This window comes from Oncorhynchus mykiss, chromosome 8 (assembly GCF_057628025.1).
Source record: "Oncorhynchus mykiss isolate SJ-2025 chromosome 8, ASM5762802v1, whole genome shotgun sequence".
Classification (NCBI taxonomy): Eukaryota; Metazoa; Chordata; class Actinopteri; order Salmoniformes; family Salmonidae; genus Oncorhynchus; species Oncorhynchus mykiss.
In genome coordinates, this window is record NC_143029.1 from 82,770,164 (window position 1) to 82,785,000 (window position 14,837).

General features: G+C 40.5%; 2 protein-coding genes across 10 annotated transcripts in view; both read right to left on the reverse strand.

The window, feature by feature from the left end:
- Positions 1-363: 363 nt before the first annotated feature.
- On the reverse strand, positions 364-3,272 carry LOC110530750 (ras-related protein Rap-2b). The gene has a single exon (XM_021614003.3). The coding sequence runs from the start codon at positions 2,269-2,271 to the stop codon at positions 1,723-1,725; it is 549 nt and encodes a 182-aa protein (XP_021469678.1). The 5' UTR covers positions 2,272-3,272; the 3' UTR covers positions 364-1,722.
- A 4,116-nt stretch (positions 3,273-7,388) lies between these two features.
- LOC110530751 (muscleblind-like protein 1) overlaps positions 7,389-14,837 on the reverse strand; it is a 96,958-nt gene continuing 89,509 nt past the window's right edge. For all 9 annotated transcript variants that reach the window (XM_090182808.1, XM_090182807.1, XM_090182806.1 and 6 more), the window contains one exon: positions 7,389-11,512. The gene's annotated coding sequence lies outside the window, so the exon portion shown is untranslated. The remainder of the gene's footprint in view (positions 11,513-14,837) is intronic.

Sequence of the window (14,837 nt, forward strand, 5' to 3'; positions counted from 1 at the left end):
GCAATCACACCAACAGAATGAAGAGCACACACCCACGCAATCACACCAACAGAATGAAGAGCACACACCCACGCAATCACACCAACAGAATGAAGAGCACACACCCACGCAATCACACCAACAGAATGAAGAGCACACACCCACGCAATCACACCAACAGAATGAAGAGCCCACACCCACGCAATCACACCAACAGAATGAAGAGCACACACCCACGCAATCACACCAACAGAATGAAGAGCCCACACCCACGCAATCACACCAACAGAATGAAGAGCCCACACCCACGCATTCACACCAACAGAATGAAGAGCCCACACCCACGCAATCACACCAACAGAATGAAGAGCACACACCAAAACATTGCAGAAAATGCCTTTTGTATTGAAAAGTCCTCCAAACCAGACAGGTGGGTAGTAATAGACTTGAGGTCAAAATTACAATTGAATCAGGATTTCACATTTCAGAAAGTAATCATAAAAATGTAAAATTAAAACACAAACATGGCTTACTTTTCTCTGAACCCCACAGCATAAATCTGCTTGGGTTCATATTCTCTGTGAATTAGTACCAGTGTGTGTGTGTGTGGGGGGGGGGGGGTCTACACCTCAACTTCCTCTCTGAAAAATACAAAAAGTAACACAATGAGCCCAACTGAAATCAAACTGAAACTGTAAAGTCCTGTTGTGATTAGAGGGCTCCTTGGTTGGCACATGGAGACAAGTGTAATTCTCAGGAAGGCACTTGACATGGGGTCCAGTCATGCGTATTCTCCATGTCATGTCAGTAACATCTGTACGGTCCTTGTTTGTGTAAAGAGTGACACTGGCAAGGGAAGTGCAAGTTTTGTATTCAATCCAACATCATCACCAGTCCCAAAGAAAAACCACAAACCACCACATTCCAGGGGCGTATTCATTATGGAAACCGTTCAAGAACCAAATGTAAGCAAGGTCACCCCCGTTTTCTTCCGTTTTGCAACAGAATCTGCGTAATGAATACGCCCCATGTCTTGAGTAGGCTTTTTTTTCACCAGGTAATGTACCACAGCTTGATGTTCAAGCTATTTGTTATGTTTAGTCTTATTTGAACAGGATGCTCAGGTTTAAGCTAATTCCAGTGAACAGTGCAGGTTTACTGACTGGCATATGGGGTTTATTTGACACTGAACCAAAAAAAAAAGAGCTTTTGCTGGGAGTTCCCAATTATTATTTTTGTTTGGGGGGGCAAATGTTCCTTGAGCCCAGCAGAATCCACAGAAAGCAGACCCTCCCTGTTCAGCAGAGGGGGGAGTCCTTCAATCAATCCATCTCTCCTGCCCAGAAGACGTGAAAAAGTACAACTCAACAGTAATCAATCCCCACATAACATTATCATAGCAAAACAAAGCAACAGTGTCTCTCTTAGGTTTCACAATAAGACATTCCCATCGAGGCACGTTTCCAGAGAAGTGTCAAATACAAAGCTGTTTGATATTTAACTAAAAACTTAAACATTCAAGTACTTTGTCATGTAAAGACTTTTTAGGCTATATCAATATCGAATGTTGTCATCCTCGATGGTGTGTGCGATAATACAACAGTGGGCAGCTTTCTATATTGACCACCGCCTAATCACAAAAAAAAAGAGACCGTATCATTTTGTTAACAAGTTATCAAAATAGGGCTTGTTTGATGGTTTTCACATAGATGAAACACTCACAGCTGCACGAAACATGTTTTCTTAGAGAAGCACGCAAGAACAACAGCGATCTCCACCGCTGGGTAAAGAATAATAGTTCATCTGTCTCACGATTTCTGCGAACAGTTCGTCGACCAAGCCTTTATTTTTTGCAGAAGTTTCCATAAACGGGCAATTCCACTCCTGAGCCAGCGCCTTGCCTTCCCCGGAAGAGACCTCCCTCTCGCCTTCCAAGTCCACCTTGTTTCCAACCAATACCATTGGCACTCTTTCGTATCTTTTCACTCGGATGATTTGATCCCTCAATGCCTTGATGTCTTGGAAGCTCTGCTGGTTGACCAGACTGTAGACCAAAATAAACCCCTGCCCGTTTTTGATGTACAGGTCTCGCATGGAGGCGAACTGTTCGGTCCCGGCCGTGTCCAGTATCTCCAGAACAGAGGGCGACGAGTCCACCTCGATCTCCTTTCGGTAGAAATCCTCTATTGTGGGGTCGTATTTCTCAATGAAGGATCCCGTCACAAACTGGACCGTCAATGCTGATTTACCCACGCCGCCCGAGCCCAACACAACCACTTTATACTCCCTCATGGCTCCAGAAAGCAGACAGCCCTTCTCTACGAATCCTCTTCCCACCCGCGGTCCGCCCCGATGTGTTTAGACCGCAGACACCTTTCACGGGTGGGACTTGTCAAATCCCTCGGCGGAAAAGCTTTCGAGGAACGTCTCCAAACGTCTTGCTAAGAAGCCGAAGACTGTGGCCGTTCCCGAACATTAGTAATATAACGTGGAGCACATTTTCGGTTATTTGTACTGTGCCATGGTGTCGGAACGCGTGAACAAGTCTTTCTCTGCCTGTCGTTTCCTGCCCACTGTTTCTCGGCGCAAGGCAACTAACGTCACGAGCCAAGGCTTACTTCCGTTTTCGTAAAGGGGCAGTCACCCAAAACGTTACTCAATACAAATATTAGTCACTCACTCTTGTGTCAGTCAGGTGACCCGTGCTCTTTGTAACAAATTACTGTTACAAGACGCCTTGAAGTGTGTTGTCCAGGGAATGTCCCCACAATACTTATCTTATATGATGAGGTTGATATCAGGAGGCTTATAATTTATAGGCCTAGCTTTAGTAATATTACAGTAAAGCAAAGGCTATTAATATTCAACTGAATGTTGCCCATTGAAAGCGGATGAAAAAACTTGTGTCTTGGTGCTTTCAAGACAAGTGGTGCCGCATTCAAAACAATAAGGAACTTGGAAATCTCCAACTTCCGACTTCAGTACATTAAAAAAAAATGGAAACTCTGGGGGCTACGACAGGGGGAAAATCGATTTGAATGATTTTTGGGAACATGAGGTAATCATGAGGTGACTACCTCATGAAGCTGGTTGAGAGAATGCCAAGATTGTGCAAAGCTGTCATCAAGGCAAAGGGTGGCTACTTTGAAGAATCTCAAATATAAAATATATTTGGATTTGTTTAACACTTTTTGGGTTACTACATGATTCCATATGTGTTATTTCATAGTTTTGATGTCTTCACTATTATTCTACAATGTAAAAAAAAATGTTAAAAAATAAATAAAGAACAACCCTTGAATGAGTGGGTGTGTCCAAAATGTTGACTGGTACTGTAGGTTGGAGCCTACAGTATGTTTATTATAGACATATTCTTTATGAAATCTATGACTGAATGAAATATGCCATTTTCTCAAGGCATCCATTACTTTTAACAAACATCACCATAAACTAGGGCTTTACTCTTTCGCCAGACCCACTGGCTCCAGGTCATCTATAAGTCTTTGCTAGGTAAAGCTCCGCCTTATCTCAGCTCACTGGTCATGATAACAACACCCACCCGTAGCACGCGCTCCAGCAGGTATATCTCACTGATCATCCCCAAAGCCAACACCCCCTTTGGCCACTTTTCCTTCCAGTTCTCTGCTGCCAATGACTGGAACGAATTGCAAAAATTGCTGAAGTTGGAGACTTATACAGTGCCTTGCGAAAGTATTCGGCCCCCTTGAACTTTGCGACCTTTTGCCACATTTCAGGCTTCAAACATAAAGATATAAAACTGTATTTTTTGTGAAGAATCAACAACAAGTGGGACACAATCATGAAGTGGAACGACATTTATTGGATATTTAAAACTTTTTTAACAAATCAAAAACTGAAAAATTGGGCGTGCAAAATTATTCAGCCCCCTTAAATTAATACTTTGTAGGGCCACCTTTTGCTGCGATTACAGCTGTAAGTCGCTTGGGGTATGTTTCTATCACTTTTGCACATCGAGGGACTGAAATTTTTCCCCATTCCTCCTTGCAAAACAGCTCGAGCTCAGTGAGGTTGGATGGAGAGCATTTGTGAACAGCAGTTTTCAGTTCTTTCCACAGATTCTCAATTGGATTCAGGTCTGGACTTTGACTTGACCATTCTAACACCTGGATATGTTGATTTTTGAACCATTCCATTGTAGATTTTGCTTTATGTTTTGGATCATTGTCTTGTTGGAAGACAAATCTCCGTCCCAGTCTCAGGTCTTTTGCAGACTCCATCAGGTTTTCTTCCAGAATGGTCCTGTATTTGGCTCCATCCATCTTCCCATCAATTTTAACCATCTTCCCTGTCCCTGCTGAAGAAAAGCAGGCCCAAACCATGATGCTGCCACCACCATGTTTGACAGTGGGGATAGGTTGTGTTCATGGTGATGAGCTGTGTTGCTTTTACGCCAAACATAACGTTTTGCATTGTTGCCAAAAAGTTCAATTTTGGTTTCATCTGACCAGAGCACCTTCTTCCACATGTTTGGTGTGTCTCCCAGGTGGCTTGTGGCAAACTTTAAACAACACTTTTTATGGATATCTTTAAGAAATGGCTTTCTTCTTGCCACTCTTCCATAAAGGCCAGATTTGTGCAATATACGACTGATTGTTGTCCTATGGACATAGTCTCCCACCTCAGCTGTAGATCTCTGCAGTTCATCCAGAGTGATCATGGGCCTCTTGGCTGCATCTCTGATCAGTCTTCTCCTTGTATGAGCTGAAAGTTTAGAGGGACGGCCAGGTCTTGGTAGATTTGCAGTGGTCTGATACTCCTTCCATTTCAATATTATCGCTTGCACAGTGCTCCTTGGGATGTTTAAAGCTTGGGAAATCTTTTTGTATCCAAATCCGGCTTTAAACTTCTTCACAACAGTATCTCGGACCTGCCTGGTGTGTTCCTTGTTCTTCATGATGCTCTCTGCGCTTTTAACGGACCTCTGAGACTATGACAGTGCAGGTGCATTTATACGGAGACTTGATTACACACAGGTGGATTGTATTTATCATCATTAGTCATTTAGGTCAACATTGGATCATTCAGAGATCCTCACTGAACTTCTGGAGAGAGTTTGCTGCACTGAAAGTAAAGGGGCTGAATAATTTTGCACGCCCAATTTTTCAGTTTTTGATTTGTTAAAAAAGTTTGAAATATCCAATAAATGTCGTTCCACTTCATGATTGTGTCCCACTTGTTGTTGATTCTTCACAAAAAAATACAGTTTTATATCTTTATGTTTGAAGCCTGAAATGTGGCAAAAGGTCGCAAAGTTCAAGGGGGCCGAATACTTTCGCAAGGCACTGTATCTCTCTCACTAACTTTAAACATCAGCTATCTGAGCAGCTAACCGATCGCTGCAGCTGTACACAGCCCATCTGTATATAGCCCATCCAATCTACCTACCTCATCCCCATATTGTTTTTATTTACTTTTCTGCTCTTTTGCACTCCAGTATTTCTACTTGCACATCATGATCTGCACATCTATCACTCCAGTGTTAATTTGCTAAATTGTAATTACTTCGCTACTATGGCCTATTTATTGCCTTACCTCCTCCCGCCATTTGCACACACTGTATATAGACTTTTTTTTCTATTGTGTTATTGACTGTACGTTTGTTTATTCTGTGTGCAACTCTGTGTTGTTGTTTGTGTCGCACTGCTTTGCTTTATCTTGACCAGGCCACAGTTGTAAATGAGAACTTGTTCTCAACTAGCCTACCTGGTTAAATAAAGGTGAAATAATGGAAGCAATGGAACAGAAAACGATCATGTCCCCCAAAAGGTGTCTTGTCATCATTGAAGCTCTCTGACACAGGAAGTGTAAGTCATCTGTGTAGAATCCAGAGAGACAGGTTCCCAATGCCCCAGGGAACCTACTGATAGTGACATCACCATCCCCTGGTTCGAGACGGAATCTGTGTCCTATTTGTCTCTCTGGTATGAGAGTAGGCTCTACATACACTCAAAGTAGGCTAACTGCCTTGGGTCATAGTTCCTTCAAGTATTTCACTTCAAAATAGTGAACAGTCCTGACATTTTCCCACTATTTTTAAGTTTTACTATAAAAAAGTAATATCCCAAGAAAAAAATACAGTAAAGTACACACAAATGTTTATTTAGACATATCTACAAACTTTTAAAAAAGTAGGGCATTCAATGAGTTGGTCTGATGGGAATCCATCCAAAACAGGAAAGCTCTGCCCCTCCTCCACTTGTGCAATGTCATGACATACCAGCTATTGAGATGTGCCTTTTGTTAAGTAAATCAGGTGTTAAATGAGGTGAAAAGAACACTGGAGTGCCACTTTATTGTTTAACTATTACATTTGAATCATTTAGCAGACACTCTGATCCAGAGCAATATACTGGATTAATTAGGGTTAAGTGCTTTGCTCAAGGGCACATTGACAGATTTTTCACCTAGTTGGAGGTTTAATTGTCAGTCAAAGCTGGTTCCTGCCCAATGTAGGCTCTACATAAGTCTTCCACACACTCTTGAGTGCATTTCAGCAGGATTTGAAATCAATAATTGTTTTTATTTAACCAGGCAAGTCAGTTAAGTACAATGACAATGACAGACAATGCTGGGCCAATTGTGCACCGCCCTATGGGACTCCCAATCACAACTAGTTGTGATTCAGCCTTGAATTGAAGAAGCACAGTGGCTAGGGAAAACTCCCTAGAAAGGCCAAAACCTAGGAAGAAACCTAGAGAGGAACCAGGCTATGGGGGGGGGGGGGGGGGGGGGCAGTCCTCTTCTGGCTGTGCCGGGTGGAGATTATAACAGAACATGGCACTTCTAGCACTTAGATGCAGTGCACTCGGGAGCCCATAATTCAGAACTGTTGTTGAGATCATAATTTGTGTTTCTTTGTTGTCGTCATGTCCCATTCTCATGATGAACCAGACAGTACAGTATGATAACATAAAGCAGTGCTAGTCACCAACCATGATCCACAACTTGGCAGCCACAAGCCGCATGTTTGCTCCAGCACAGCAGACTCAACTAATCTACAAGACTTTTGATTAGCTGAGTAGACATCCCATTGCAGAATACTTGTTAGATATTACTGCATGGTCGGAACTAGAAGCACAAGCGTTTCACTACACTCGCATTAACATCTGCTAATCATGTGTTTTTGACCAATAACATTTTATTTTATTTGATAAATGGGTGTCCAATTTCACTGGTGTTATTTGGGTGAAGACAATTATTTGTCCACTAGATGGCAATGAGACTAGAGTTTGAAGCAGAATCTGTCTGTTTTCATGTGATGTCAGAGTGCCTCGTTATTTTTTGGAACATGTTCTGATGTGTTTTGGATGCTCTGTAAAGTAATGTTTCAAAGACTAAAGTTAACAGACAAACACGGAGACCATAGATGAGTTGCGTGAGCAAATCAGTTTTAGTTTTATTCATTTTTTTTTTATAATTCATAACAGCAAGAGTCATTTATGGCAACAATAAATTGTGCATAAAACAAATCTGAAAGCAGAGTAGTACATTATTCTGTAGCAACTATAAGCAAAAAAAAAATGTAAGTGATCACTTACACATAATAAGCAGTCAAGCCTGTGTGCCCCCAGCAGGGAAGAGAGACCTTGGTTTAATAAGAAGCCGAGAGACAGTGAAATCTGTCCGAGCAGCACTGGTTGGTTTGGAGAAAGTGACGCTTTGGTTCAATAGCACTTATACAGCGACCTCGAGTCTGAAATAAGTTGACCTTGACTGAAGACGGGTACATTCATTTGAAAGAGACCTATTCATTTAGTATGGTGGTGAGCCTTCGCCTGCTGAGTGCACAGTTACCTGGTAGCATTAGCTGTATCTGTCCCGTGAGTCCATGTTGACATGACTAATATTACTGTGATAAGACAATATTTCTTGGGTGGTTTGGCATTTACATTACATCTTATTCTTGAGATCTCATGGAGTTTCTTGGTAAAATGTTATATCACAAGTGATCGATGACTTGTCTGCAGTCTCATTTCCCCAAATGTCGATGTTATTTAGTAAATTAAAAATATGAATTTTCCTTATCTACCTATATAGATTGTTTACATTTGTGTTCTTTTACATGCAGTCAAATCAACTAAAATATTATATGGTTTCTAATATCATTTATTGTAGTTATTGTACCAGAGGTCCAAGTATGAAGGGCCTGGTCCAACATTTGAAATATAGACAATATAGGATATTTGTTTTATGTAAATGAAAATAAAATAAAAACTACAAGGGGAGTGGGAGTGAAGGGGGCATGCTCCCCTTGAGAATTTCCTGGCAAACTACAAGCCACTGACAAAAGAAGCCAAAAAACACATAGCTTTTTCTGAGTGCATTGGCTGAGAAACTGGTGCGATTTTCTTTTCTTTTTGCAAGCAAATTTGTTTAGCTGGTCTTTCAGTTTAGATGTTTTAAATTAACCTAACAAAATTCCTTATAATTATAGAATTTTTTATTCAAAATAATATCTCAATATGATACATGTTTTTTCTCTGTTCATTGACTATATACAGAAGTGCAAAAAGTCAACCTTCGTCCCTTAGTTTAAAGATCGTTCATCTGCAGCATTACAGACCTTCCCGATTCGGCAAAGTCTACTACTTCACCTCTCATCTCACTATTTACCCAACTCCAGAGACCCATCAATCTCACTGTTCATTTTGGCCTGATATTCAGGGCAATCTTAAGAAATATTAAAACAATATATTTTTTGGAAATGGATAAAGTAGAAAATAACTTGTTTTCTCCTTCCCTAAACATGGACAATCTACATTTCGACACAATATATTTTCAAACAAGACCTCAAAGAAAAAAGAGCTAGTTGAAACATTCGTTTTCAGCCAGAGTTGATGCCTTGGCAACCTACCAACTGATCAAATCAATGTCATTCCTTGTATCAATCATCAAAAGGTCTTTGATCAACAAAATGAATTGATAATGAACCTCTTCAATCTAAAGAGACATCCAGCTACATGAATGATTTGAATACTTTATCTGACTCCACACATTATTATTAATCATGAATATGGTTAAAAAAAAAGTTATGGATGTAATACCACCTCAGTCTACAACGGCTATTTAACAATATTGTCAAGTAGAATATAATAAGGCGAAAATCTACAAACTAAATATTCAAATATATTCAAATCCTTAAGTAATACATAACACACGAGTTCAATGAAATTTAAGAGAGTAAATTGTTACTTGAGAAAAAAAAAGAAATAAAAATCAAAAACCACATGCAGTATGTGTACGGACTATAAAATATCATTGGTGTTCATTGCCTGTATGGGGATTGAAAGTACATGTGATTGGGTTGGGACCCAGTCCAGTAATCTAAGGCTTCAATAGATACAATTGAATAGGTATTAGGTACATTACAATCAGTAAAGAGATTTTACACCTCAGCCAAAACAGAAAAAACAACAAATGAAATCACAGAACACAATGGCATGTGAAAACAAGGGTTATGAAATTCATTCTCTGCTCCCCCAATTCTGTGTTGAACCTTCCTGAATTTGGTCATATACTTCGGTAACACTTCGTGCATGAGCAGAACTGTGCTTTGGTATCCAGAACCGGATTAAATCAGGTCCAAAAAGGGAAAGATTTTTGTTATTTTTTTTATTAATATCAAATCAATGATTTTGTTTTATTACCTCAATTAAAGTTAAATTAGCCTATAGAGGGGTAATGGGGTAAGGGAAGCACAAAAACACTCAACCAAGTGCCAAATCTTCTTATGACCTAATTTAAGTCTGACTTTCTTACTTTAACAACACATGGTTTTACGGTGCTTCTTTGCAGACACAGTTTTAGAATCCCTCCACCTTTAAGGCTGAGAACGAGGAATTAACACCTGATGGAGAGCTAGTACGTCCAACATCACTTCAACAGGCTTTAGAGTCTACGGACTTACACCTCCTCAGTCACCATGAGCTCAGCCCGTCTGATAAACACAACAATAAAGCACAAAAAGAAAGGCGAAACAAAAACAGATCGATAAAAAGAGAAAAGGCACCTCTGTTTTTAGATGTAGGAGACTGACGACTTAAAAGGCTGGAGACAACCCCAACAACAAAGCAAATGGTACAATGTTTAAAAAACTATTATAAACTGGGTGGTTCGAGCCCTGAATACTGATTGGTTGACAGCCGTGGTATATCAGACCGTATACCACGGGTATGAGAAAACATTTATTATTTTTACTGCTCTAATTACATTGACAACCAGATTATAACATCAATAAGGCACCTGGGGGGTGTGTGGTATATAGCCAATATACCAAGGCTAAGGGCTGTATCCAGGCACTCCGTGATACATCGTGCATAAGAACAGCCCTTAGCAGTGGTATGTAGCCATATACCACACACCCGAGGGCCTTATTGCTTAATTATAAACTGGGTGGTTCGAGCCCTGAATGCTGATTGGCTGACAGCCATGGTATATTAGACCGTATACCACGGGTTTGACAAAACATTTATTTTTACTGCTCTAATTACGTTGGTAACCAGTTTATAATAGCAATAAAGCACCTCGGGGGATTGTGGTATATGGCCAATATACCACGGCTAAGGTCTGTATCCAGGCACTCCGCGCTGCGTCATGCTTAAGAACAACCCTTAGCCGTGGTATATTGGCCATATACCACACCCCCTCGGGCCTTATTACTTAAATAGACAATGAAGAAATAATGTAAAAATCAAAACTTGAGCCATACAAAACACATATCTTAGGTAAACAGAATAACACTGCTGAACTAACACTCTGGCTTGGGATGTATGGCCTCTATGGTGCTTAAAGCTGTGCTTTCAAAAGGTACACAGGTGTGTTTCTTACCCAGAACATTCATATGTCTCTGACCCTCATTTTAGTATCTAGTTTAACTAGAAGCCTTATTAAAAACAGAAAACTGTACATGCTCTGACGTTTCGCCCTTTTAAAATGTATTGTGCCTTTCTGATTTAAATTGAAATTTAAGGGGCACGTTTGCAAATGTTTTAAGTCGATTAATTTAAAAACAGAACAAAGCGAATAAAAAACTTCTGTCTTGGTCTACCAACGTACCAACACTGTATTATTCAGGGTAGATGCAACAACACCTCGGTCTCAACCTCATGTGTGTGCAGAAAAAAGGTAAAATAATTTGAGTGCCATGGTTTTGTGTTTGAACAAACAGGTGTACTGTTAATGTACTCAGCGTCTGTCTGTCAGCAGAGAAGGACAGACAGACAGACACTCCTCTTCTCAGCTGGACGTTGACTTGGAGGACGAGGGTGTGTGTGTGTGTGTGTGTGTGTGTGTGTGTGTGTATGTGTATGTGTGTGTGTCATGGCATCGACCGAGCACACCGATGTTTGCATGCGTAACAAGACCAGCATTCCAGAGTGGCTGAGAGATGATGACCGATGGTCCTCCAGTCCATTGCTTGACATTCTGAACACTATTTACATAAAGGCTGAACTCTTTAGGCTTGGACGGTGCCATCAACCATTCATTTGATCTGTAAAACAAGAGGCGAGGAATTACATTAAAAAATACATTATTTTCAAATGAAGCTAGCCTTCCAATATCTTATTGTTGTTCTCTGAAAGGTTGCTTAAAGCTGCAATCTGCAGTTCAAACAATAACAAAGCGGAGACCCCACCACTGTTTTGGTAAAAATCTGAGGGATGAGGCTGGAGAAATGTAACCACTCTCAAATTCATAGACAGAGCTCAATGGGCATATATCATTCATTTAAATCCCAACGCGTACACTGCATTCAGAAAATACACTAGTAATGAAATGGTAGACTTTCAGGTACTTGTTGAGTACCTGAAAGTCTACCATTTTAAATAGGAGTTATTAAAACATGCTAATAATGGATATTTGAGTACATCAAAAAAGGTCTGATATATAACTCTACTGGTATACCATCAAGCCCTAGTGTTTTTCCAGACTGAAAAAAGTTCCTCTCCTGTAAGTTGGCCTTCACTTTCTGAACATTTGTTGATTTTACATGATTATTATTATTATTATTATTATTATGAAATACATCCTTACATATAACATCATTCAGTGGAAACGGCAGAAAAGAAAACTTACGCTTAAAATATTTAGATTCACCTTCCAAATATAATTTGGTGAATCATGGATGACTCTGAGTTTCTGTAAATTAATGTTGAAAATTCAAGAAAAATATTGTGCATTTTTCACAATTTTCCATCCAATTCGCTTTATTTTTGTAAAACATTACACTTGATCGTTCTTGAATAAGTACCTCCAATTCTTTTTGTTTTTCCTTTAACCTATTTTGTGCCTCTAGAGCACAGTTTCCATTTCCATCTACCTGCGCTGTTACTTCCTCTATTTCCTTTATTAGTCTAATCTCTTTTGACCTAAACTGCTTTTGTTTAAATGATGAGTATTGTATTGAATGGCCTTTGAAAGTACATTTAAAAGTGTCCCATACAATAAGGGGATCTAATGTACCTACAGTGAGGGAAAAAAAGTATTTGATCCCCTGCTGATTTTGTACGTTTGCCCACTGACAAAGAAATTATCAGTCTATAATTTTATTGGTGGGTTTATTTGAACAGTAAGAGACAAAAACAACAAAATAATCCAGAAAAACACATGTCAAAAATGTTATAAATTGATTTGCATTTTAATGAGGGAAAAAAGTATTTGACCCCCTCTCAATCAGAAAGATTTCTGGCTCCCAGGTGTCTTTTATACAGGTAACAAGCTGAGAATAGGAGCACTCCCTTTAAGAGTGTGCTCCTAATCTCAGCTCGTTACCTGTATAAAAGACGCCTGTCCACAGAAGCAATCAATCAATCAGATTCCAAACTCTCCACCATGGCCAAGACCAAAGAGCTCTCCAAGGATGTCAGGGACAAGATTGTAGACCTACTACACAAGGCTGGAATGGGCTACAAGACCATCGCCAAGCAGCTTGGAGAGAAGGTGACAACAGTTGGTGCGATTATTCGCAAATGAACTGTCAATCTCCCTCGGCCTGGGGCTCCATGCAAGATCTCACCTCGTGGAGTTGCAATGATCATGAGAACGGTTAGGAATCAGCCCAGAACTACACGGGAGGATCTTGTCAATGATCTTAAGGCAGCTGGGACCATAGTCACCAAGAAAACAATTGGTAACACACTACGCCGTGAAGGACTGAAATCCTGCAGCGCCCGCAAGGTCCCCCTGCTCAAGAAAGCACATATACATGCCATCTGAAGTTTGCCAATGAACATCTGAATGATTCAGAGGACAACTGGGTGAAAGTGTTAAGGTCAGATGAGACCAAAATGGAGCTCTTTGGCATCAACTCAACTCGTCGTGTTTGGAGGAAGAGGAATGCTGCCTATGACCCCAAGAACACCATCCCCACCGTCAAACATGGAGGTTGAAACGTTATGCTTTGGGGGTGTTTTTCTGCTAAGGGGACAGGATAACTTCACCACATCAAAGGGACGATGGACGGGGCCATGTACTGTCAAATCTTGGGTGAGAACCTCCTTCCCTTAGCCAGGGCATTGAAAATGGGTCGTGGATGGTTATTCCAGCATAACAATGACCCAAAACACACGGCCAAGGCAACAAAGGAGTGGCTCAAGAAGAAGCACATTAAGGTCCTGGAGTGGCCTAGCCAGTCTCCAGACCTTAATCCCATAGAAAATATGTGGAGGGAGCTGAAGGTTTGAGTTTCCAAACATCAGCCTCGAAACCTTAATGACTTGGAGAAGATCTGCAAAGAGGAGTGGGACAAAATCCCTCCTGAGATGTGTGCAAACCTGGTGGCCAACTACAAGAAACATCTGACCTCTGTGATTGCCAACAAGGGTTTTGCCACCAAGTACTAAGTCATATTTTGCAGAGGGGTCAAATACTTATTTCCCTCATTAAAATGCAAATCAATTTCTAACATTTTTGACATGCGTTTTTCTGGATTTTGTTGTTGTTATTCTGTCTCTCACTGTTAAAATAAACCCACCATTAATTATAGACTGATCATTTCTTTGTCAGTGGGCAAAAGTACAAAATCAGCAGGGGATCAAATACTTTTTTCCCATCACTGTTGTACAGAAAAAAGTCAATTATTAAATATTTTGTCTTTGTTAAGAATAATTTGTCATCCAGTAGGCTTTGATTAAGTTTCCAATATCCCCGTCCACATGGAAATTCTGTAAGAGTTATATGGAGGCCAATTAGATTAATACTTTTTTAAAATTTCTGATGCCAGCAAGAATGAGACCAGGAAGTAATAAAGACAGCTAGCTAATATCTTATTTACATAAGTATTCAGGCCCTTTGCTATGAGACTTGAAATTGCATCCTGCTCAGGTCCACTCCAATCTGATTGGAGTTCACCTGTGGTAAATTTAATTGATCGGACATGACTTGGAAAGGCACACACCTGTCTGTATAAGATCCCACAGTTGACAGTGCATGTCAGAGCAAAAACCAAGCCATAAGATCGAAGGACTTGTATGTAGAGCTCCGAGACAGGATTGTGTCGAGGCACAGATCTGGGAAAGGGTACCAAAACATTTCTACAGCATTGAAGGTTCCCAAGAACACAGTGGTCTCCATCATTCTTAAATGGAAGAAGTTTAGAACCACCAAGACTCTTCCTAGAGCTGGCAGCTCGGCCAAACTGAGCAATCAGGGGAGAAGGGCCAGGGTCAGGAAGGTGACCAAGAACCCGATGGTCACTCTAACAAAGCTCCATAGTTCCTCTGTGGAGATGGGAGAACCTTTCAGAAGGACAACCATCTCTGCAGCACTCCACCAATCAGGCCTTTATGGTAGAGAGCCAGACGGAAGCCACTCCTCAG